Below are 25,308 nucleotides of genomic sequence, written 5' to 3' on the forward strand. Positions count from 1 at the left end.
GCGGGGGGGGGGTTAAATCAAAAATTTCTTTGATAAAAGTTTAATTTTTTAGAAATAAACTGAAAGTTAACTGAACAAAGGTAAGAACTATTGTGTTGTATATCATTCATAGGCAGACGGATTGATTTAATTCCTCAGAAATATCCAGAAGAATTATAGGAAAGACTTTGATTGAGGGACTAAGCATTAATCCTCAAAGTTAAAAGAGTCCAAATTGGATATCGAGATCAAGCGTTCAATATCAACGAAACGCCACACAATTTTTGGGCGAGTAATCATTTTTTTGTAAAAGTTTATATAAATAAAAAGTCATTCAATTCCTATGCTTTTCCGGTTGAGGTGTTTTTTTTCTTTCGAAAATGGAACTTTAAATATTGTTAAAACTCCGGAATTATTTTATTTTAATTCTCAGTTATAGGATAAGACTTTAAAAGTAAGGCGGTCCGTAATCTATTTCCTGTATTTATTTAAATTTAAATGTCAATACGTGATTAAACCAAAAGAATAAAATGAGCAGTAACATTTGATGCTTAAAATATACAACTGAACACACAGTCATCCATAAATGATAAGCTCGCACGCAATTAAGCGAAAAGAATTTTGTTAATTACTTAAACGGACTTTAAAGGATATATGAAAGGGGGTATAGGATGAAACCTGAGAATATCAGGCGTTGAACGATACATATAAGACATCTATCTGATGTTTCTGTCTCGAGAAATTGATATAAAACTGTGTCAAATTTATACGAAAATCCATATATTTGCAAATTTGTATAAAAGTAGTAGGTTTAAACAGATCATATTGAACAAATACGCAACCAATCTGAAAACGACGATATCCTACAGGAGCCTGAGAATCTCAGGTTTGCTCCTATCATAATTAATTTTTTTTTTGCATTTTTAACAGATTAACTTTTATAAATTATATCTATTAAAAATGAAAAATAAAAATAAAATAGATGTCTTATATGTATCGTTCAACGCCTGAGATTCTGAGGTTTCATTCTATACCCCCTTTCATTTTTGCTTTACAGTCCTTTTAAAAAATAAATATAAAAAACACATGCTTTATGGTTTTAAAACGTACTTGCAAAATATATATATTGGTATCTTAGGTCACATCATTTGTGGATAAATATAATTTTACTTAACCAGTCACATTTTTTGGGAAAAGAAAATTATTACGATTGTCAAAAGCGCTAATTTTCTAATATTATATCTTTGAAACCCAATGTCTCTGACCTTTTATATTTCAAACTATGTATTCTGCTAGAGAAATTTATCAAAGTTTTAAATATAAAAGTTTGCATTACTTTAAGGTTGAAAAGTTTTAGAATTGACAAATTTAGAGCTTTTCCCCACACATATCAAAAATACTATTTTTGTCATGCCATTATTTTAATCTTTATTGAAACTCCCTGCTAATCGAATTGTTTATTTGAATATATTTTGTAGATATGAATAATAAGAGAACTGCTGGTACCTGGTCTCCGTTGTAGACAAATAATTGTGACTAGAAAAATGTCAGATCACCCGCTTAAACTTCAAAAGGTTATCGCGAACAAAAGGTTTTGATAATCTATATATATTTTGTGTGGGACCTCACGTGACCCAGGGAAGGTTTAGAATGATCAAAATTTTAAAAATTTGTGTTTAAAAGTTTTTTTTTGTAAAATTTTGAAAATGCGCGAAAAAATATTATGAAACCCGCAAACTTTTTTTGTCTTTGTTTTATACTGTACAAAGAGAAGATGCTCACAGTCACAGCAAAAGCCACAATTAAAAGTTGAAATAGAAGATGGGCGCGAAGCGCCCTAAAAGCCTAGTATTGTAAACTTTAAATCATTGATTAAAGGTTAGTAAGGTCACAAATAAAAAGCTTTGCCAATTATGACGTAAAAAAACTGAAAAAAAACTAGAAAAATCGAATGGGAAAAAAATACAAAAAATTTTAAATCTATTAAAGTTTTCTGAAGCCCAATTTTAAGAATTTGAGCTGCGGCTCAAATATGGTTCGTTCTACTTAAAATCGTATTTATTGCTTCAAGATTTAAGCCGGCGCTCAATTGAAACCGATTTTTGGCGGATTTAAGACGCTGATCAAAGTCGGACACTGTTCAATTACTCATAAAATGTTTCTTTCATGTTTCTTTAGCAGTTACTTTAAAATACAATGATAAGTGAAATAGGTCCGCAGACAATGCATTTTTGATTTCTTTCAATGGGTACAGCCCTAACTTTATGGGACTTTCCATGTGCATCATCATTTCTGTTTTTCTGATCAAGGATGACGAAGCAATTCTTATCTTAACACCTGAAAATCTAGTTCCAGAAATGTGGCAAATTATTCTTTCGATCAAAGACGATCAAGCAGTTTCTCAATCTGTCATGTTTCGTGGGAAAATATATTATCAAAAAAAATGTCTCCTAGAACTCTCTTACAATACTGAATAGTTGAATTTCAATTTTTTATTGAAAGCAGCTTTAAGCATATCACAATAAATTTTAAATTTAACCTTTTTAAAAATAGTTTATTTAATTTGAGGAAAACATGGAGGATCCAAAAATTTGAGGCGGTCGAGAACTTAATTATTAATGAGTAAAAACCTGATTAATTTAATTTCAAGGGATAAATTTTTAATCCTCAAATTTAAAATTGTCCACATTAGATATTGATTGAGATAAAGTATTCAAGACTGAAGTTCCGTTACATCTCCAGTTAAAATATGTTTATCCTACAGCAAGGATGTGGAACAAATATGAAAACTAAGTTGACCCCAATCCCCCCCCCCCCCCCACCCTCCGGAATGTGATTTAATGTAAAATTATTTTCTTTTTCCTATTAAAAATAAGAATAAAGTTAAAACATCGAATTGGTGAGGATTTTGTAATTAATTTTGTAAAAAAAATGTAAACAATTACAACATTCCATGATAAGCTACGGAACACAATAGCAAGAGTACTATTAGTTGCAATGCTCTTGAAAAAAAGACGCTGTAATTGGTTACATTGTGTGATGTGCATTCGATCAAGGTATATAATTTTATTAGAAATAATGAACAGAATGATAATAATTCCAAATAAACAAAATTCCTACCACTATGTTCGCGATTTCAAACGAATTATTCGTTATTTTGAAATTCTTCCTGTCAGATATTAAAAACATATTATTTTCTAACAGTGTGTACAATACATATTTATAATTTGTGGGATTACAACAATGCAAAGATTATTCTTACTTTAATTTTATTAAAAGGTTACAGGTTAACAAATATATAAATATGTTTACTTAACATTTAACAAACAAACATTTCAGTTCAAATCTCAAACGTTAACAATATTTGAAGAATCACAAGATAAACAAGGAAATGTTGGATGAAAAACTTTAAAATCTTTTAGCAAACTTACAGGTTACAGAGTACAGAAGATAAAGTATTTTGTAAAAAATTAATTTGTAAATTTTTGTTATTAATATTAGATTATTTAAAACTATTTTCGAAATATCTATAATTTCCATGAAAAAGAGTCAAAGCAACCTAATCTCAATGTACAATAGGTTTTCAATTTCAGTTCAGGATCAACAAAATTAAAAAACGTTTAACTAATCATAATTTTTAGCCAATTATTAAAATAGCTATTCGCTTGCATTTAACACAAGCCATGCAATATTATTTTTTAAAAAGGCTTTTAAAAAAGCTTGACGGGGGAGGAACGCTACAAATGAATATTAATGTAATGATTTAGACATTTTAAAATCAATCCGAAAAAGAAATTGAAAATATGGCAGGGAATAGAAATATTTTAGCAGGAGTAACAAGTTTAAACATTTAATTTAGTTTTAACATTTATCACGTGACATGAAGACAAAGATTACAGTACACCGGGCCAGGGGGGAGGCGGGGCATTACACCGGGGCCAGGGCAGGGGGCGGAGCAGTACACCAGGCCCGGAATCAGTGCCGTAACTAAAAGGGGGGGAGGGTTGCGCGTCCCCTTAGTAAGATCAAATTGATGGTTAATTTTCTTATTTTATTAGACTTTAGTGGGTTTTACTGTCCCCCAAAACATTAATTTTTTATTTATTGACTAAATGGGGGCGGGAGGTAATCATCCACCATCATAAAAATAAGAAAAAAAGCAGAAACAAAAAGATTGAATATTGAAATTTAATCTTAACAAAATTTATAAGTAAAGTTAGAAAAGCCTGTAAGCACTCTCCTTAACCTTAACAAAAAGAAAAACTGTCATATTATCCTTTCCCTTGACAAATATCTGTCCTCTCTCCTCAAACTCATACCACTGCTTGAGAACATCTTTAGCTCGTTCATTAACCTGGATCCGTCCATCCACTCCAGTAGAATCCATCCTTAACAACACACATTTCGTTAGGAATATCGTAATATATTAAGTTCAAATTTTAGAAGATAGTGTGGAAGTTTTTATATGAAAAACATTCTATTCGAAATTTTGAATGACCATTTTCTTGCTCGCCTTGGCTTTATAAATCACCAAGATATATCTTTTACAAAAGCCATGGTCATGATCTTCAATTTTTGGATAGGAAATCGATTATATCTCCAGTCTGCTTGTTATATAAAGGATTTAACACTTGTAAAGAGTTAACACTCTGTAAAAGGTTAGAGGGTGAATTGTTAAAAGTGTAGATTAAGATGAAAGTATCCTAGAGTTCTCTATTATTCCCTGGGGGATTAACCAAGAGTGCACAAGGAATTTTACTTTTTAACTCTTGTAGATCAATGGGAAGGGGGAAATATCAGAGGGAGCGGGAGGAAAGATCAGATGGGGAGGGAGGAAAGATCAGAGAAAAACTAAAAAAAGTAGAAAAAGGACCTTTTCAAAATTCTCTTTAAAAGTTTACATCTCTAAGGGTAAAAAATACAGATTAATTGATTGATTGATCTCACCAACTCTAAGCACTAGATCAAACTCGATCAGAGATTGATTAAAGTCCTCAACTACCCTCTGCAGGCTAAATGTAAATTCCATCAGTTCCTAAATATTCAATATTAGATTAGATGGTATAAACCCACGAAAACATACGTGCAGAAACCCCCCCTAAATTTTCCCTTCTGAAACCCAGCACCAAAAAAAAATAACGTTTCCTCTAAAATCTCACATTAACCTTGCGGGGGGAGAGAAAAATATATGTTTCCCGGCCCACTCACCCAAATTTAATTAATTAATTAATTAACCCTGCAGGCTGCAGAGTTGCTAGAAAAGAATTTTATCTCTCCGATCCAATAAAAAACCGTTTGATTTCTGGTTTTAAACTTTAAATTAAATTAAATTAAAGTAAAAAAATTAAAAATTATTTTGGAAAATTACAAAACTGTAGGAATTTTATGCTAAAGTTAAAAAATATTAAATGCAAGATAAAATTCTGCCAACTTTTAAAATTTTTAGAAGGGAGAGGAAGGGTTTTATGATATACAAGAATGATGAAGAATAATGCAAACAATACTGTTTCCTCACTTTTTTCTTAACCCCTCCCCCCTCCCACGTCTGTTCCCATTTCTACACACATAACAAATATGACACAAACTAATTACTTTCTTTTCTATTGTTAATATTGAGATAAAAACCTGTAAATGTTGATATTTATGATGGTTTTCTCCTCGTATATGCGGGTTCAGGCCTGATGCCGCCATGAATGTTGCTCCAATAGTTTTTATCTTTTCAATATTTCTAAACTCAGGTTTATCCAGCAATTCGTCAAAATCACTGATTAGTTCGTTCAAGACACGAAGATACTCCTTCCCGCCCATATAGGACTCGTCGTACAACTCGTTAAAGTTGACGAGAGTTGCGAAGACGACCCCGACATCTTTGTGATTCTCAGAATATTTTGCGGATTTCTTCAGCTGCTCTGACACGTGTTTGGGTATGATATTGTGCAGTAACCAGTCGGCCTAAATGTTACAAATTTACTGGCGGCAGAGAACAAAAAAAGTTTTGTGCTATATTTTTAAAACTTTTAATTTTTAACTTTCTTCGACGAACAACTTAAATATTAAATATTGATCATATTCAATCAAAAAGTTTCTAAAATCTTGTTAAAAAGTTGGATAAAAAACTTTTTTGGAGCAAAAAGTGCAAAAAACCTGGTTTTTCAAGTTGAGTACTTTCTTCTTATCTCTAGCGGCAAGCAGTGAGCAGTGGAAACTCAATCGATAACTTATTTCAAACTCCCTGAAAAAAAAACTATATTTATTTGGATTTTTGACCACTTTGAGAACTTGTTGGTTATTTGGTTGAAATAAGATATGTCAGTTACAAAGATAGGTTTAATTGGTTTTCAAAGTAGATTTCTTTTATCTTTATGTCGGAGAAGAAATTATCACCAGTCAAGTATTATTAAAAAAAGGCCCTCCTATCGGCACGCCAACGTCAATATTTCGTTCTCTTATTAATCTGACACCCCCTTCTCTATCAGGAGACTCTTTAATTTATCTGCAAGGGGTGGGGGGGGGGGGTCTATGGGTTTCCAAAGAAAAACGGAAACCTTTGATGCAATGAAAATTGTTTCTTATAAAAAGACTAACGGGTCTGCTATGAAAATGGGTCTTTCAAATAGTACTTCAAAGAAATAAGACTTTGATGTATCTTTTAACCCAATCTAGAGTATTGGCTGGTTTTTCAGATAATTGAAAAATAATTGTGTATTGGATTGAGAAAGCAGCAATGAATCAGCAGTCTAGAGAGAGAAAAGAAAATCCCCGAGTAGAATTTTCTTCATTGATTAAACATTCTCAAGGTATAGTGGTGAGTACACTTCTTGTTAACAAGTTTCTAGTTGGCAACCTTCACAATTGTCTTCAAACATTGTGCAAAGAAGGGTCTATTAGATTATTCTCTCTCTCAGCTCTGTATATACTCTCAATGCAGGAGATGTAACATTCATTGTTTTCCATCAAATCCAATACCAGATCTCTAGTATAATACTTACTAGAGAATATTGTATCCTAGGTAAGAAATTGTTTTTATGAATATTATTTATAAAATGTTTATGGTGGTTAATGTTTAGTTGGTATATTTTTGGATGAACATATCTATTTAAATTGACAATAAAAAAGTAAAATTAAATTCTGACTAAAAGCATCTATTTATTCCTTAAATGAAAATTAATAATAAATTTTTTTGTTTGGAAAATTTTATATTTGTCTTTTTAAGGCTTATTATGGCGGATGAGTATATATCAATTTATGATATTGGTGAAACCCAAGATGACAAAAATGTTCAGTATAAAAATCAGAACGAAGAAATTCCACTTTCACTCCCTTCTAATTTTAAACCAGAGATTGTCTCAAAGGTATATTTTGATAATAAAAAAAGTTTAAATAGTATTTATTAACTAATATACATATATTTAACATGTTTAGATTAATAGTCAATCTGAATTTAAGAAAGACAACTCTGGTTCTCCATTCAAGCCAACCTGGGTGTATGGTTTCAACAAAAATGTTCCAGTTCTTAACTTTTTCTCTGAGAAAAGGTCTGAGATTATTTTTTCCTCTGGTATATATCTTGTAATATATGACACAAGACAGAAACAGCAAAAGGTACTCGAGAATCATCAAGGAAACATTAGCTGTATATCCCAGAGTTTATGTGGAAATCTTTGTGTATCCGGGAGTAAGGGAGAACTTTCCCATTCAATCATTGTTTGGAATATACTAGGAGAATGTATGGTTCAACTGATTCTAAACCCCCATGGATTAAATGGATTACAAGAAGGATTGCAAGGGGTTGATCAAATAAAATTCACTTCAAATTCCCAGTATGTGATAAGTATTGGAGGAGTGTTTTTACATCAGTCTGTGTGTATCTGGGATTGGAAAAATGAACCTGACTGCCCAGTGTCCTGTGTTTCTTTACCATCAGGGAAGGTTTACACCTGTCTTAATACTCATCCACTGCAGCAAAGTAGATTTCTAGTTTCCAGCAAAACCACTTGTATATTTTTTACATTTGATGAAACAAGAGGAGAACTTTTACAGCACAATCCAGGATCTGTTGAAAAAGAATTTGGAAAATCTTCTGGTCATCTTGTACAAACTTTGTTTATAAGGCAAGATTAGTAATGAATACTTTTTTAAGAGCTAATTAACCATTAAGTGTAAAAATCATACAGTAAAAAAAATGTAATGATATGTTTTAAACAGGGATAGAAACGAGGTGCTAGGAGGAACTAATCGAGGCAACTTGGTAACATGGGTTGCATCCAAACCAAATAGTGCAAATACAGATCAAGCCATGAAGATTGGAAGACTTCTTAGGCTGGATGAAGAAGGAATATCTGCCCTGGCAGAGTCAGAAACCCTGATACTGGTTGGAGGATGTAAAGGAAAACTAACAATTATTAGTCATGATCTTCAGAAACTTCAATGGGTGCAGTCCTTTACCGTACCCAAAATATTGTCATTTTCATTCAGAATTGAGGATGAACAATTTGAGAGACAAGAATATGGTGTGAACCTGGTGGATTTTATTTTGACTTGTGAAGGTGGTGAATGTTACTACTTCCATTCAAATAATACTTCTATTAGTCCTTTGATAGAAGGCCCAGGTGAGCAAGTGACCTTCATTAAAGGGACTGTAGACATAATTTCAAGTGACTAACCATAGAGTGCCATGATCGCTTCAAACCAGTAACCTTTAAACCTTTAACTGATCAAGTATAATAGAGAGGGAACGGGAACCCCACTTGAAATTATGCTTACAGTCCCTGTACAGAAAATTATCTTTGTCTTTTATAACTGCTTTTTAATTTTAGGTGGGCCATGGAGTGTTTTGGACATTCACCCAGAGAATAACTGTTTTATTGTCGCCAAGTCTACTGGAGTCTTGGCAACTTTCAATTATCTAACCAATGAAAGGATAGGGCTTACTCAACTGAAAATTCCGGAGGAAATCACTACATTAAAATTTTCTAATGATGGAAATCTGATTTCAATAGGAACAAAGAAAGGAAATATTTGGCTCTTAAACTTCCAAACATTTGATCCAATAACAGTCAAACCATTTTCCCACTGCAAAGGTTCTATCAAGCAACTGTTATTTAGTTCTACTGATGAGTATTTAGGCTCATCTGATCTAGACAGGTGTGTCACTATCTACCAAAATGTGGATGGGGAATACAAATTACTTGGCAGACATCGATGTCATACAAAACAGATTTCAGAGATAAAGTTTGGGCTGAATTCTGAAAACGGAAACTGTAATTTGTATACCATCGGGAAAGACATGAAACTTAATGAATTTGATTTAAAAGAAAGCTCATTTCAGGAAGGACTTAAGCTCAAAGCTAGAGTTTCAATAGAGCAAAGTTACTTACCCACATGCATGAGTATTCTGCCTGAGTCAACTGCGGATGAACAGTTTTTAGTCATAGCTAATGATGCTCATAAAATACGATTCATAAATATGACAACAAAACTATGCAGAAGGGTTCTTCTGTCACCTCAGCTTGAAGATCATATCAATAAAATAGTGCATATTTCAACGCATATAAACGGAAGAACACCAGATTCAAATCAGAATTTTGTTCTTCAATGTGGAAAGTTCTTAGGATTAGCTAATATTCCACTTCAAGGGTACTCCACTAGTTACAAGACACAACTGGTTTCCTCTGAGCCCCTTGATGAGTTTGTAGTAAGCCATGATGGAAAATATTGCTTTACGCTAACTAAGTCAGAAGAACATGTTACTCAGCATAGTATTGATGCAAATGTAATGGAGGAGAACATGAGTGAATACCAGGACAACTTTAAACTTCTAGTATCAAGCAATCTTAAGTTATACAATGATATGAAAGATTATTTTTCCCTGGTTCAAATTATGGATGGATCCAAATGTTTATTAAAGACCATTCCTACAGAAAGTATTGTTCTTGTGTGCAGAGCATTAGGGTTTTATCCTACTGAGAAAGAGCAAGACGATATGATAAATGAGATAAAATACTCAAGCTTTGTATCAACTGGGACCATCAATACTGATGTCCATGTGGATACATTATTTAAAGTGTTCATGAACCACCGGCTATATCAGGGAAAAGATTTGCTCATGCTTGAAGACGCTTTCAATACTATGAAAAAGAATCAAGGTTTAGGAACCAAAACTCACATTTCCCGTCACAAGTTTTTCCAGTTTCTGAAGAATGAAGGTGAAACATTTAATCAGCGTGACTTCACAAAATACCTTGCCCCACTCTTTGTTGGGCAATCTAAAAATTATGAAGAGACATTTAATGTTCCAGATGAAATTGATGTTAATTCAATCAAAAACTTACTTAATGATAAAATATAGAATTCAAAAAAGTATTTTTTTTACCTGCAAAGCAGCCAGAGGAGAACTAGTAGCAGAGTGATGTTAAGAGCAAGCTCTCCAAGGAATGTATCATACACTTGTTTACATCCTGACTCCAATCCTGAAGAATTTTAAATAAACATTTCATATTTGATGCCATAAACAAAATAACATTAGATACTAAATATGCAAATTTTAGGTTAAATGCTTGTGTGGCAGTTCTAACGAGAATAAAACGAAGACTTAAAACGTAATTGGGTACAAATAAATAATATTTAAATCATGCATTGAACAGCTTTTTGCAGAACCAACCACAACAACCAGTAAATATACCAGCAAAATGTAAAACTGCAGTAAAATGGAATTTTGAGTGAACGCATGGAAGTACTCATATTGGATATGCATACATTTATGACTAACAAAAATAGCACTATGGAATATGCTGTAGCTGCTAGGAATACAAAAATACAACCAGTAAATATACCTGATCCTGTAGTATTGAATGCTGTAGCTAGGAGCTGCTAGGAATAAAAGGATACAACCAGTAAATATACCTGATCCTGTAGTATTGAATGCTGTAGCAGGACAAGGGCAACCAGGAGCTGCTAGGAATACAAGGATACAACCAGTAAATATACTGGCTAGGATGCTCTTCACGTAACAATACAACTAAACAATATTTGGTTTTAAACACAGCACAATCACAAATTAAGATAAAACAAAAGAAAAACTGTAGATTCTATATTTTCATTCAGACAATAATGTTGAACATTATTTTTAGAAATCTCGTTAAATTTGTAAGAGTTTATGTTCAAAATGGAAACAAGAAATAGACAACAAATATGTTTTTTTTTTTTCATATTTTCTACACATTTTTCTTTTTAAAGTTTTTACAAATATAATAAAAACTGGAATTTTAAAATATGTAAATTTAAATTTCTATCTCTATTAGTTTTCAATGATTGGTCCAAAGGTTGAAAAAGTGGACAACTGCCTTGAAATGATTGATTTCATATTTAAAGGATCAAATATAAAGAAACCTGTACTCGCACCAACTTTTATAAACTCTGTTCGCCCTGATATCATCTTTAAAAGTTTACCTTTTGTTAAAAAACACAAATATAAAATTCCGTGAATCCAATCAATAAATAATATTAAATCTTAAGAACCTGATTAAAGTTGCAGAAATGAACTATACTCACAGTCAACAGGTTCAAAAAATAATTTCTAAAAATAAACAAGATTAATTTCAAATTTCCTCTGTAGTGTAAATTGCTCCATTAAATTAGATAGATAAAAGAAACAAGGGAGGTTAGATGAAATGAACTCCACGAACTAAAAGAAAACTCTCAATATTTTACAAATAAAAAAAAACAAAGAAAAACAAGATGTTTAAGTTGTTTAATGTATTTTACATGATTCCTAACACAACAAACGCGCTCACTTCTTAAATGCTTTATTAACCCTATTTAGCCTGACGTCTGGTTTACCGACTGGCTCCCTGGGGGGGGGGGTCAAATTGACCCCTCCTCTATTTTCTTATTGTGATACAAATCTAAAACATTTGATAGTTTTTTGAAAAGCTTTAGGCTCTATTTCAATAATCTGCAAAAAAAAAATGGCAAATTTCAAAAATCCAAATATTTATTGCAAAAACTGTACCAAAAAAGTTGCACAAATTGCAACAAATCATAAACTTTTAAAAAGCCCTTGACCCACCGAATTCAAATGTGTAAAAACCTTTGCAAAATTTTAAAACCTAAATGTGTATTAAAGAAAAACTGAAAATGTGCAAATTCCTTTTAAATTTGCCGCTTGGGAAATTGAACATTTGGGAAGTTGTCACTTGGGAAGTCGCCTTGGGAAAATGCCTTGGGAAAGTACCATACACAGTTTAACTTCTAATCTCTATTTAATAAAGAAATTGAGTCTTTGCTAATTTTCTAATCACTATATCTTTGAAACCCAATGTCCTAGACCTTAGATATTTCAAATTATGATTTCTTTAAGTAAAAATAATTTTAGTTTGAAATACTAATGGTTTTCTCCATCAGGTTGCAAAGATTTAGGGATACGAAAGTGTGACCTTGTGGCAAAAACTCAATTCCCTTGGTCAAAGGCAATATTAAAGTATTCAGTAGATCTTTATGAAAGTATTTAAACTAACCGCATCAAGTTTAACTACGTTTTTACAAATCCTAGATTAAATTGTCACCTTGAGGTATCTGTGTAGATATCTAGGTTCTGACAGGTAAGGTTTCCTATTACTGAAACTACGGGCAGAGAAACTAAGAAAGCTCCAAAAACCTTAAAAATAGATTTTTATCTTAATTAAAGAAAAGTTTCTTTAGAAGTTTAGAACAAAGGATGTTTCAAACAAATCTTCCAAGAAATACCAATAAGGGGTCGGGTAGGTTGCATGGTGTATAGCTGAGATATAAACAGGAGAAAAGGGCCTAATTGGTAATTAAAATAGAGATTATACGGGGTGTGCCAAAAAACACGGGAATCAAGAGACGATTTATAAGTCGTCTTTAGTTTCCAAAAGTTGAAAGGGAAAAGTACGACTTTTGAGATTGCGGGAAATGTTTGCGCGAAAACGAACAAAAAGTTTAAAAACAATGTTTTTTAATTTTTCTTATTGAACAGTTTTGTCTAAACTCTAACCTGTGAAGGATACCAGCTTCTACACCAACTGTACATATTTCTAAACAAACAATATCAAAATTAGAACAAGAAATACACCTTTAAGAAATTCATATTTTTTAAAAGACAAATATTTTTTATAGAATTTGAAATGAAATTAGAATTGGTCTTCGGTTTTAAAGAATTAGTTTTTAAATGAAAATTAGATTTTTGCTGATTTATTTTAATAAAGAGTAGTAAAAACCTTAAACTGAAATATTTAAATTTATTAAGCAATTGAGAAGAACAATCAAATTTTCATAATAGGTAAACGAATAAATTTGCGTTCATCATACTTGTGCTTAAAATCAAATTAAGAGGTACGAGGTCACAAGGTCGTACCAGTAATGCTACGCGCGCTGCACAGTTCAGTGGGTAACACTAACACTATAAACTAAGTTGTGATGGTTAAAAGCGGGTTCGAAAGTGAAGGCTGACCTGAATCTTGATCTTGTCTGACTAGGATCTACCATCTGTTTGATACAGACAGCGACGACCAATAAATGGTAAGCGGCGGCAACCAAGCAAATGGCAACCCATATATCACCAGGCTAAAATACAAAGGAGTTGAGTCTTTGCCACAAACTCTAATTTTCTAATTCCTATATCTTTACAACCCAATGATGAGGACCTTGAGCTATTTTAAATTATGAATTATGTAAAATAAAATATTCTAAGTTTGAAATATCAAAAGTTTACACCACCAGGATGCAAAGATGTAGGGATTTGAATATTAGAATTTGTGGCAAGACCTCAGTTCTTTTATCAGTAATTTATTAATCAGACAAAGCAATCAGGGGTACCGTTGTAAATCGGACATTATCATCTTTGCATGAAGGGTCACTTGAAATTACGCTTATACAGCCCCTTTCATTTAGTTGCAATAATTATCCAATACAAATTTTTAGATAGAGTCAACATTTTATTTCTGAGAAAATTAATAATTAAAAAAATACATATTTTACCTTGTACTGTACAAAGCATGCTATGCATGTGACCAAGAAGACTAGACCAGATACGAGAATATCAAAGTAGGCGTTAAAGGAAGAGGTTGCTAGGCCAATATACTATTAAGCTTTTGTCCTTCAGAGGTCGTACAAAACTATTTTAGAGGACTAATTCCGGCGATACAAATATTTGTATCTTTATAAAGTAGTAATCTCTGTTTGTCTGTTTGTACGTATATACAAAACAGACAAACAGAGATTACAACAACAGTTAATATCCAAATTTCTGAAATTTACACTTTTAAAATTGGTAAGGGCATTTGACTTTCTTAATTCCTTGCAACTTTAACCTTTTTCTTGGACATATTATTTGGTTTAAATTTTAAAGTCATTGTTTAATGTAGAGGACAATACACAACCTTCAGAAAATGAGAAATATTCATAGTAATTTTCAGAAAATGAGAAATATTAATAGTATTTTTCAGAAAATGAGAAATATTAATAGTATTTTTCAGAAAATGAGAAATGTATTTTGCAATTTTTTTGTTAAAATTAAGTTATTAATCGAACACGATGGATGATGCACTCGAAAATGCAGATTTAGAAAAACATAAATATGATAATATTATCTAATATCGTCTAATATCATCTAATATTATCTAATTTAAAAAATTTGTTGAAACTAAAATAAAAATAAATAGTATTTGCCTAATGTGGTTTCTTCATGTTCTGATATATTATGTTTGGATTTCCATCCAGTTTTTCTAAAAAAATAGTTTAAAATCTAAAAAACCAGTAAATTGGACTATAGAAAACAGACTTTAAAAAGAAAAAATAGTTTAAAAATAAAAATAAAAAACTAGTAAATTCGACGGTAATATTAAAGCATAGTAAAAAATAGTTTAAAAAAAAATTGTAAATTGGAAGGTAGAAATCCTACATTAAATATAGAAAAAATAGTTAAAAAAAAAATAAATTGGACGGTAGAAAACCGACATTAAACGGAAAAAAATATTTACACGTTCTAAAATTCAAAAGATAATTTACTCGAGAGAAAGTGCAATTCTCTAAAATATCATATTAATAATGATATAATATAATATTGATAGAAAGATAGATAGATAGATAGATAGATAGTATAGATAGATAGATAGATAGATAGATAGATAGATAGATAGATAAATAGCTAGCTAGATAGATAGATAGATAGATAGATAGATAGATAGATAGATAAATAGATAGATAATTTAATTTCTTTGGTGTTCCCTTATCAAGGTTAAGAGACATTGCGCTGAAGATGTTTTTTTATTGTACAATTTATTTTTACCTGTATTCAGATTCTATGCTAGGATCCAGGAAAAATAAACTGAAAAAATTATATATTTCACATTTTTCTTTTCTAATTTAGAATTTCAGAGATACACTTTTAATGTAGGTTTGGAAGTATTTGTCACTATGATTTTTTGTGTGTTCTATGTGAAAATCCGTTTTTCGTTCAATAATCAAAGGATCCCAGGGGGCCTCTCTACCTCACCACCACCCTCCCCACCCTCCACCACCCAACCTCATATACAAAAATGTTCCGAATCAGATTCTAATTGATAAAATCTTCAGACCAAGGTATGTAATTTGAAGAACACCCCCCCCTCTCCAGCTGGGACAAATTATTCCCCTTTTTGGATACTTTCTGCTCACAATACAAATCAATAATTTTCCCGATTCAGAACAAAAGACCTGATCACTCGTAATCATTCCTANTTAATTGAATTAAAAAAAAGGAGGAACATTTAAAGAAAATATATACCTAAGCGGGTGGAGGGGAGGTTTAGTGAAGTAATGATGATGAGAAGCGTCTTCTTGTACACTCTGTACAGTTTACAGGCTCACAATTCAATATTTAAAATAGTAATTGTACATACCGTTTAATGTACATTGTGCAATTGTACAATTTACATTGTAAAATTGTACAATGTACATAAAGTTTAATGTACAGTTTAGTGTACAGACTCTTAATTTAACATTTGAATTGTAAAGTAAGAACCAGAAAAATAAGGAACCAATGCCATCTTTAGCACATTTCTTGAAATAGTTCCGTTTGAAATTACAAAATCTTGAGCAACATTTTATTATCCAAAGAAAAAAAAGAAAAATACACGAATCTTAATGTTTTCTGGTTCTCCATGAGAATTAAAAGAATTGAGTTTTAGAAAAGTGTTTAAAATTATAGTACGTAATTACAATTTTTAATAAACTTTCATTTTAGTTAAAGTTTAATTTTTAAGGAAATAAATTAGAAAAAGATGGATTATCTTTAATTGCTGAAAAGTTTATCTACGAGATTATCAATCTTTTAGTTTGATTGATTTTTAATTAAAGGAACTGAGTTTTTACCACACAGTCAAACTTTCTAATGCCTATATCTTTGCAACCTGATGGTGTAAACATTTCATATTTCAAACTTAGACACTTTGATCTAAATCTAACAGAATTCATAGTTTGAAATATCAAGGGTATACAACATTGGGTTGTACAGATATAGTGATTCGAAAATCAGAGTTTGTGACTAAAACTCAGTTCCTTTGAACATGCTGTCAAAAGCAAAAATATTAAAAAAAATAAACATATAAAAATGTATAAAGTATGATTAATGAGCATTGTCCCTTGATCATCACCAGATCTGATTGTTTTCTCAACTGATGAAACTAAAATATTTAACTTTAAAACTTTACTTAAAAGTGATCACTTGAAAACTTAAGAAATTATTATTTTTAAAATTTTAAAATACTCAAAATACAATACTTTTCACAACTGCAAGCTTAAATCTAAGGTTTCTTTTAATACTTTTTTTTAACGATAAGAGATTTAAAAAAAGCATTAACGATTCCAATCCAAGCGCTGCGGATAGGCTAGGGGCCGAGAGTCGTGGCTAGAGAGCCATATGTCCAACTTTAATACTTTTTCAGATAACCTCCTTATTACAGAGCGATAAAATATATGGAAATCTTTAAAATAGGTAAAGTTATAAAACTCGGGAAGGAATTTAGTCTTCGCCACAAACTCTGATATTCTAATCCTATATCTTTGCAACCCAATGTCAGAGACTTTAGATATTTTAAACTATAACTTTTGTCAGGTTCAAAGATATTGGGATTAGAAAATTTGAGTTTGTGGCAAGAGACTCAATTTCTAAACCATCATTGCAAATACTTTTTATAATTTTATTGTCATTTTTAATTAGTGATATTTTTTTTTTGAAGTCTCGATATATTACCAGGGAGTGGAGAGGGTTTTCATGAATACTATTTTTATAATCATTTCTTTTTTCTGCAGCTGTAGAATCTCTTCTGCCCCCTCTCAGTCCCAATTCAGGGACCTTCATAAATCCTGATTCTATATTAGGGTCCCGTAATGGTCCTTGTTCCATATCCCTAATCCCATTATCTTTAGAGTCTGGTATAGGACTCCTATGCACAGTTCAACTCAAAAATTGCAATAACAATATTTTCATTCAATCTTCAAAAATTCACTCAGCTTACCATCAAAATTTCAAAATTGAAAACGTACATTTCGTTCAAAATTACGTTTAAAATTTTAAAATGTTTTCGATGATTTCAATATTTCGAACAAAATATTAGAGGTTTCTAATATACTCTTTAACCCTAATGAGCGAATCAAAAGTTCAGAAAAAAAATAAAACGTGGTAAAATTTAAAATTTAAAGTGTGATTTTAAAAATCATGCAAATAAAATATATCTTTAAAATTGTGCAAAAGCTCCATGACTACAGTGGTCACTAAATAAATCTGAATAAAAAGACGACATTTAAACCGTTTAAAGTATTTTACTGTTATTCAGCCTTCATATATATATAGATTTAAAATTGCTACAGGTACAATAACTCGACACATAAACACAATTAAAACCATATTATATATGAATCTGAAAGCAACGGAATAGCAATATGTATTATTCAAAAAAATTTTAGGTCTAAAAGCCGTCTTTGAATTCCAGAGTATTTTAGAGATCACTGTGGGAAAAAATAAAGATAAAAATGTTTAAAGAATTGACTGTTCCTTTCTCCAGGCACAATATCAAACTCTGAATCCATGCTGACCAGCGGGCAGGGGACTAGGTCAACCTGATTTAAAGGGACTGTTTAACAACAAACCAGGATATTTAAAGGGACTGTTTAACAACAAACCAGGATAAAGAGACTGTTCAACAAAAAACCAGGATATTTAAAGAGACTGTTCAACAACAAACCAGAATATTTAAAGACACTGTTCAACATTTCAACAACAAATCAATATATTAAAGGGACTGTTCAACAACAAACCAGGATAAAGAGACTGTTCAACAAAAAACCAGGATATTTAAAGAGACTGTTCAACTACAAACCAGAATATTTAAAGGGACTGTTCAACAACAAACCAGGATATTTAAAGGGACTGTTCAACAACAAACCAGGATATTTAAAGAGACTATTCAACAACAAACCAGGATATTTAAAGAGACTGTTCAACAACAAATCAATATATTTAAAGGGACTGTTCAACAACAAACCAGGATATTTAAAGGGGCTGTTTAAGAACAAACCAGGATATTTAAATAAGCTGATCAACAACAAACAAAGATAGCTGAAGGGATAGTACAACAATATTTCAGGATATTCAGGAATGTTCATAAACAAACTAAAATATTTAAAGGGAGTGTTCAAAATTACTTCAGTATATTTAAAGGGATTGTTGAACGCCAACAAAAAAGTTTCGCCTACTTAAATGTTTTTTCAAAGCATGCAGCGCGATATTTTTTCAGGTGTACAACTGTACAACTTGTCTACATCGTAGATTAAGGTATGTGTTGTTTACTACCGGTAGGGAAGATAGGTTTTGTGTAAACAGCTGGCGATAACAAATATTGAGTTGTTTATTTTCATTGAACCAGTTCCTGAGCACTCCATATACGTCAAAGTAAAATATTTACAAACCCTATCTTCAGTACCCTTGGCATGCCGTGGAGTATGTGTAATATATATATCTACCATTTAAAATAGATAAAGTAGTATTTAATATTTATTGTCTAGTATCTTATCTACTTGCTAGCTCCGTTATCTATGTCAATATATATAAAAAGTAGTAATCTATGCTTGGATGTCATAACATAACTTGGACCACTCAACATAACATGAACTTCTAGACCGATTTGCCTCAAATTTTGATCGAGGAACTCGGTAGAACTGAGGGATTGTTCCTAGCTCGGTTTAAAATTTCAAAGTCAATTTCAAGAAGAAAAAAGAAGATAAAATAGAAAAATAAGGTGACGAAAGAAGAAAAAAAGAAGATAAAATAGAAAGATACGGTGAAGCAAGAAGAAAAAATAAAATAAAATGAAAGATAAAGTGAAGCAAGAAGAAAAAAAGAAAGACCTGAAAAGGAAAATTAGAAAGTAAGATAAAAAGTAGAAGTTCCATATTGCAGATATAGTTAAATATTAGTGTTGCCCAATGCAGTACCCCCCCCCCCCTGCTTCTACTATCTACTACTAGAGAAAATGTAACCCCAATACACACATATTATACATTATATAAATATATTTATAGAAGTATAAAATCATTATAAATCATGATTTTTACTTGAATTAATCTGATATTACCCATCGAGGTATTTGATGTAAAATTTACAATAAGAACCAGAAAAAATGTAGAATTGAAAGAGAACAGCATTATAACAATCTTTAAGCTTATTTGGTGTTAAAAAGCAAATAGTTTTGTTTACAAAGTAAATAGGTCTGTTCACAAAGTAAGTAGTTTGGTTTACAAAAAAATAGCTCTGTTTACAAAGTGAATAGGTCTGTTTACAAAGTAAGTTGGTCTGTTTACAAAGTAAATATTTTTGTTTACAAAGTAAATAGTTTTGTTTACAAAGGAAATAGGTCTGTTTACAAAGTAAACAGGTCTGTTTACAAAGTAAATTTGTCTGTTTACAAAGAAAATAGTTTTGCTTACAAAGTAAATAGATCTGTTTACACTCAACAATTTCATTAGACTTTTCAAAGTTATAACTTGAGTCTAAAAGTCGCTTTCATTTTCCAGGGGTTTCTGGTTATCACGGTTTATACATACCAAAAATGATTTTCAACTATATTTAAACTATGCAAAAATACAAGAGGCGGGGATGCAGTTGAAACTTGAAGTGTAATTTTGTGAATAAATGTTGGTTACAACTCACCTTTTTGTTAGAATCCAGGTTGTATTCTGAGGAGAGTTGATCTAGGGTTGGTTTGGAACAGGGTTGATCTAGGGTTGGTATTGAACAGGGGGGGTCTAGATGAGCTGGCGTTGACACAGCATGGGACATCGAATTTGAACTCTGCTCAGGGTGTGAGCTTGAACCTTGCTCAGGGTTTGAACTGGAACCTTGCTCAGGGTTTGAACTTGAACCTTCTCCAGGTTGAGATGAGTTTTCTGTGCTTTCCATAGAGTCCCTCAAGTCCCGAGCAGGAGTTGATCCTTAAAAAATAAATAAATTTTGGACTAAGAATAAGAAGTGATGTGATTTAACTTTGTAGACCCACTTCCCTTAAACTTTAACGACGCGCTGCTCAAGAGAAGGGGTTCAACTTGTCTTCACCTAATTCAATTACTCCTCGCTATTCATCCTTGTTCTGGTTAATTACTGAATAAAAACAAAGAACTATGGGATCATTATATAACGTCCCTCCCTCCCCCCCCGGAAAAAATCATGTCAGAGGAAGCAGCTTCTAGTTCTTTAAATTTGAATTATTACCCCCCTGGACAAAAATCTTAAGCCACCCGGAAAAAGATCAAAGAGACTGAAGTAGTTTAAATTTCAAATAAATTCCTTTTTCTTATTTCAATGTTCTTACATCATACATATACTTTCACAATTTTCAATAATCTCAAAGACAGAAATTTTGAAAAATAAATAAAAACAATAATGTAAAAATAACAAATCGATTTAAATATTTAATATATACAGAATGTTTGTATAAAAATGTTTGCATGAATTTTTTTCGAAGCATCAGCTTAGATTTTCAGTGCTAGTCAGTAAAATATTCAAGTGGAACACTTTTTATCTTCTAATTTCTTCTTTTAACTCGAAATTTCGCAATTGTAATTTTTAATTTTAAAAAGCACACCGGGACATATTATTGAAAATGTTTAACTCATTTAAAAGATATATAAAAGCGACAGAGGAAGTATATAAGGGTTTTACATCTTTGGAATTAAATATTAGACTTTTTATACAAAATAGTCCATGTCTCATATGAAGAATTTACCGCGTTTTATGTTTTTTTATAACTCCTATTAATGGTTTTATTTAAAAAAAAAAAATTTGGTTTTTGCCAGAAAGTAAAATTTTCTAATCCCTTTTTCTTTGCAACCTGAAGGTGTGCACCTTTGATATTCCAAACCTAGACTATTTAATCTAAAATAATTCTATAGTTTGAAAGATTTAAGGTCTTCCACATCAGGTTGCAACGATATATGGATCAAAAGATCCGAGTTTGTGGCAAGGACTCAGTTCCTTTACCTTCACTTTTACTAATTTCAGGAATTGTGATAAATCTATCATTGTACGAGGATTGAGATAAAAGAACAGGTGTACAGCAGCCGTCAGACGGAGCAGATCTAACCAATCAATTAATCAATTTATCAAGTTATCAAATAATTAATTTATCAAATTATCAATTTATCGAATTATTAATTTATTAGTTAATTAATTAACCAATGACTAAATCAAATTAATAATTGATCAATTAATCGATCAATCAATCAATTTACCAATTTATTAATCAATCAATTCATTAATAAATCAATTTATTCAATTAATCGATTAATCATTAAATCTAATTGATTACCGATCAACTTGTTTCATTAATTAATAAATTCATCCATTAATCGATCAATTCATCTTTTAATCAATCAATTTATCAATTTATCAATCAATTTATCAATCAATTTATCAATCAATTTATCAATCAATTTATCAATCAATTTATCAATTAATCAATCAATTTATCAATCAATTTATCAATCAATTTTTCAATCGGTTTATTAATTTAAAATTTTACCTTTGTCTCATAAATTTGTAGAGTTTATTTATAACTTTTCCTTCTCCCTCACTTCCTACACTACCTAAATATTACAGTCAAATTTCATTCGCTTTTCCTTCTCCCTCACTTCCTACACTACCTAAATATTACAGTCAAATTTCATTCGCTTTTCCTTCTCCCTCACTTCCTACACTACCTAAATATTACAGTCAAATTTCATTCGCTTTTCCTTCTCCCTCACTTCCTACACTACCTAAATATTACAGTCAAATTTCATTCGCTTTTCCTTCTCCCTCACTTCCTACACTACCTAAATATTACAGTCAAATTTCATTCGCTNTATGTATTTATGTTATTATATATTTATATTCCGAACCATTACATACATATAAATAATATATGTATGTATATGTTATTATATATTTATATTCCGAACCATTACATACATATAAATAATATATATATGTATTTATGTTATTATATATTTATATTCCGAACCTCTGGATTTTCTTACCTAGAGCAGGCAATGATTTCGTCCCGTTTGGAGTAATCTCTCTTAGTTTTATCTAAAAAACAGAGACATCTTTAAAATTATCTAAAACTATTAACACAGTACAATTCTTTATTATGTATTATACCCTGACCTGTTCTGTCCTGCACCTGTCCTGTCGTGCACCTGTTCTGTCCTGCAACTGTTCTGTCCTGCACCTGTTCTGTCCTACACTTGTTCTGTCCTGCACCTGTCCTGAACTGCACCTGTCCTGTCCTGCACCTGTTCTGTTCTGCACTTGTTCTGTCCTGCACCTGTCCTGTCCTGCACCTGTTCTGTCCTGCACCTGTTCTGTCCTGCACCTGTTCTGTCCTGCACCTGTTCTGTCCTGCACTTGTTCTGTCCTGCACCTGTTCTGTCCTGCACCTGTTCTCTCCTGCACCTGTTCTGTCCTGCACTTGTTCTGTCCTGCACTTGTTCTGTCCTGCACCTGTTCTGTCCTGCACCTGTTCTGTCCTGCACCTGTTCTGTCCTGTTATGTCTTTGACCTCATCTTATCCTACCTTTTGAGTATTATTATTGTTGACTGCTTGATCTTTTATTTGTGTGTCAGCTCTTCAAAATTATATATTTAATATTCATAATTATATTTATGTCTTATTACAAATTATTTAAAGGGTTGATTAAAACATAATTTATTTGCTCATTTTTCAATTAAACTTTAAAGGGGTTTTGCATAATTTGTTTTCCCACGTATAAAGAATTCTCATAACTTATTACTTTATCTAAATTGGGGCCAAACATAATTGGTTTCCTCATTTAAAGGATTCAAACATAATTGGTTTCCTTATTTAAAGGATTCAAACATAATTGGTTTCCTCATTTAAAGGATTCAAACATAATTGGTTTCCTCGTTTAAAGGAATCAAACATAATTGGTTTCCTCTTTTAAAATAATTCAAACATAATTGGTTTCCTTATTTAAAGGATTCAAACATAAATGATTTCCTTATTTAAAGGATTCAAACATAATTGGTTTTCTCTTTTAAAGGAATCAAACATAATTGGTTTCCTCTTTTAAAATAATTCAAACATAATTGGTTTCCTTATTTAAAGGATTCAAACATAATTTTTTTCCTCATTTAAAGGATTCAAACATAATTGGTTTCCTCATTTAAAGGATTCAAACATAATTGGTTTCCTTACTTAAAGGATTCAAACATATTTTGTTCGGTCATATAAAGGATTCAAACATAATTTGTTTGCTCATATGAAGGATTCAAACATATTTTGTTGGCTCATATAAAGGATTCAAACATAATTTTTTGCTCATATAAAGGATTCAAACATAATTTGTTTGCTCATATAAAGGATTCAAACATATTTTGCTTGGTCATATAAAGGATTCAAACATAATTTGTTTTCTCATATAAAGGATTCAAACATATTTTGTTTGGTTATATATAAAGGATTCAAACATATTGTGTTCGCTCATATAAAGGATTCAAACATAATTTGTTTGCTCATATAAAGGATTCAAACATAATTTTTTAGCTCATTTAAAGGATTCAAACATAATTTGTTTCCTTATATAAAGGATTCAAACATATTTTGTTTGCTCATACAAAGGATTCAAACATATTTTGTTTGCTCATATAAAGGATTCAAACATATTTTGTTTGGTCATATAAAGGATTCAAACATATTTTGTTTGGTCATATAAAGGATTAAAACATATTTTGTTTGCTCAATTAACACTTAATATGTTTATTCTTGAATATTATATAGATGAGTTAAAATATATTTTCCTAAGTTGATAAACTGAAGTTGGTTTTCTCCCAGTGATAAAGAATGTGTCCACATCTAAAAATATATGGTTTAGATATTAAATTTTAAATTATTAAACAAAAACTTCAAAAAAACAAACTCGAGTTATGAAAAATGACGAAATTAAAGGATTAGGGAGGGGGGCGTGCCCTCATAAAAAAAATTTAAAACATTTGAAAACTCTAAAAAAACGAATGTTTATGAGCTAGTTTTAAATAATGTCACAGGGTTTTAGTTTTAGGTTTCTAAAAATCAATTTTTCTCTAATAATTCAAATAATATTCTTTACAGCTTAGATAGATAGATAGATATATAATTCTAATCTCTAGTTCACTTACTTTTCAGATCATAGTCATCTTCTAATCTCTAGTTCACTTACTTTTCAGATCATCCGACGAATTGGGATGGGGGCGGGGGGGCGGAAGGTTTTAGATTTATACATTGAAGATAAAAAGTTTAAAAAATTAATTTTGTGCCATATTAGAGGGAGGGAGAGGCGCTGTAGTTTAGTTGAGACTTCGAAGACGACTGCAAGGAATAAATTCAGATACTTTATTTTCATTCTAGGTTTTATGCATGTAACTGGAAACTTCCCTCTTTTTGCAAAATCATACAGTATCTCATTTATAGGATATTTTAAAGATAAAAAAACTTAAAGCCATCGTTATAGAATATGGAGTCTCCAATCTATGTGGGAAACCCTGTATATCTATTTCTTGCTGGCGTGAACTTAATTAGAAAAATGTTTTTGTTATTTTTGGCCAACTCTAGATACCTTGCTACTAAATACCATCTAAACACAACATCATGCCAAACATCAACAATCAGGCACTTATAAAGGTATTGGACAGGGGAGGGAAATGGGAAGGGTTGAGGGAGAAAGATATATTTGGGGGAGAAAGAGAAGGGTGGCGGAGAGAGAGAAGGATGGGGGGAACATAAGGGGGGAAAGGGAAGG

The 25,308-nt window shown here is 31.2% G+C and overlaps 2 protein-coding genes across 3 annotated transcripts in view; one reads left to right on the forward strand and one right to left on the reverse strand.

Moving 5' to 3' along the window:
- Window positions 1-2,812: 2,812 nt before the first annotated feature.
- LOC111705863 (adenylate cyclase type 9) overlaps window positions 2,813-25,308 on the reverse strand; it is a 52,843-nt gene continuing 30,347 nt past the window's right edge. The window contains exons 22-44 of the mRNA XM_023478564.1: window positions 24,332-24,386; window positions 23,088-23,139; window positions 22,549-22,600; window positions 22,053-22,116; window positions 21,512-21,609; window positions 20,186-20,466; window positions 18,032-18,096; window positions 17,084-17,423; window positions 16,620-16,661; window positions 15,764-15,825; window positions 15,287-15,325; window positions 14,668-14,723; window positions 13,978-14,066; window positions 13,451-13,563; window positions 12,995-13,034; window positions 12,543-12,634; window positions 11,497-11,554; window positions 10,882-10,996; window positions 10,352-10,448; window positions 6,124-6,211; window positions 5,605-5,931; window positions 4,881-5,014; window positions 2,813-4,367 (exon numbers count right to left, since the gene is read on the reverse strand). Coding sequence (XP_023334332.1) covers window positions 4,196-4,367; window positions 4,881-5,014; window positions 5,605-5,931; window positions 6,124-6,211; window positions 10,352-10,448; window positions 10,882-10,996; window positions 11,497-11,554; window positions 12,543-12,634; window positions 12,995-13,034; window positions 13,451-13,563; window positions 13,978-14,066; window positions 14,668-14,723; window positions 15,287-15,325; window positions 15,764-15,825; window positions 16,620-16,661; window positions 17,084-17,423; window positions 18,032-18,096; window positions 20,186-20,466; window positions 21,512-21,609; window positions 22,053-22,116; window positions 22,549-22,600; window positions 23,088-23,139; window positions 24,332-24,386 — 2,531 coding nt within the window. The 3' untranslated portion in view covers window positions 2,813-4,195. The remainder of the gene's footprint in view (window positions 4,368-4,880; window positions 5,015-5,604; window positions 5,932-6,123; window positions 6,212-10,351; window positions 10,449-10,881; window positions 10,997-11,496; window positions 11,555-12,542; window positions 12,635-12,994; window positions 13,035-13,450; window positions 13,564-13,977; window positions 14,067-14,667; window positions 14,724-15,286; window positions 15,326-15,763; window positions 15,826-16,619; window positions 16,662-17,083; window positions 17,424-18,031; window positions 18,097-20,185; window positions 20,467-21,511; window positions 21,610-22,052; window positions 22,117-22,548; window positions 22,601-23,087; window positions 23,140-24,331; window positions 24,387-25,308) is intronic.
- Window positions 6,519-8,267, forward strand: LOC111705722 (uncharacterized). Of its 2 annotated transcripts, XM_023478378.1 has the most exons (3): window positions 6,519-6,988; window positions 7,193-7,331; window positions 7,402-8,267. In XM_023478378.1, exons 2-3 carry the CDS (start codon window positions 7,200-7,202, stop codon window positions 8,098-8,100), a joined length of 831 nt encoding a protein of 276 aa, XP_023334146.1. In that variant the 5' UTR covers window positions 6,519-6,988; window positions 7,193-7,199; the 3' UTR covers window positions 8,101-8,267. The 2 variants fall into 2 exon arrangements, with proteins under 2 accessions (XP_023334146.1, XP_023334139.1); XM_023478371.1 differs by having other exon boundaries at window positions 6,519-7,331.

This window comes from Eurytemora carolleeae, unplaced genomic scaffold (assembly GCF_000591075.1).
Source record: "Eurytemora carolleeae unplaced genomic scaffold, Eaff_2.0 scaffold112, whole genome shotgun sequence".
NCBI classification, from domain to species: domain Eukaryota; kingdom Metazoa; phylum Arthropoda; class Copepoda; order Calanoida; family Temoridae; genus Eurytemora; species Eurytemora carolleeae.

What these genes read in the sequence shown, in the direction of transcription:
- LOC111705722 (XM_023478371.1), top strand. Translation starts at nt 7,137, where the DNA reads ATGAAAATTAATAATAAATTTTTTTGTTTGGAAAATTTTATATTTGTC. An exon ending in AACCAGAGATTGTCTCAAAG is followed by an intron (nt 7,332 to 7,401) that starts GTATATTTTGAT and finishes TAACATGTTTAG; the next exon opens with ATTAATAGTCAATCTGAATT.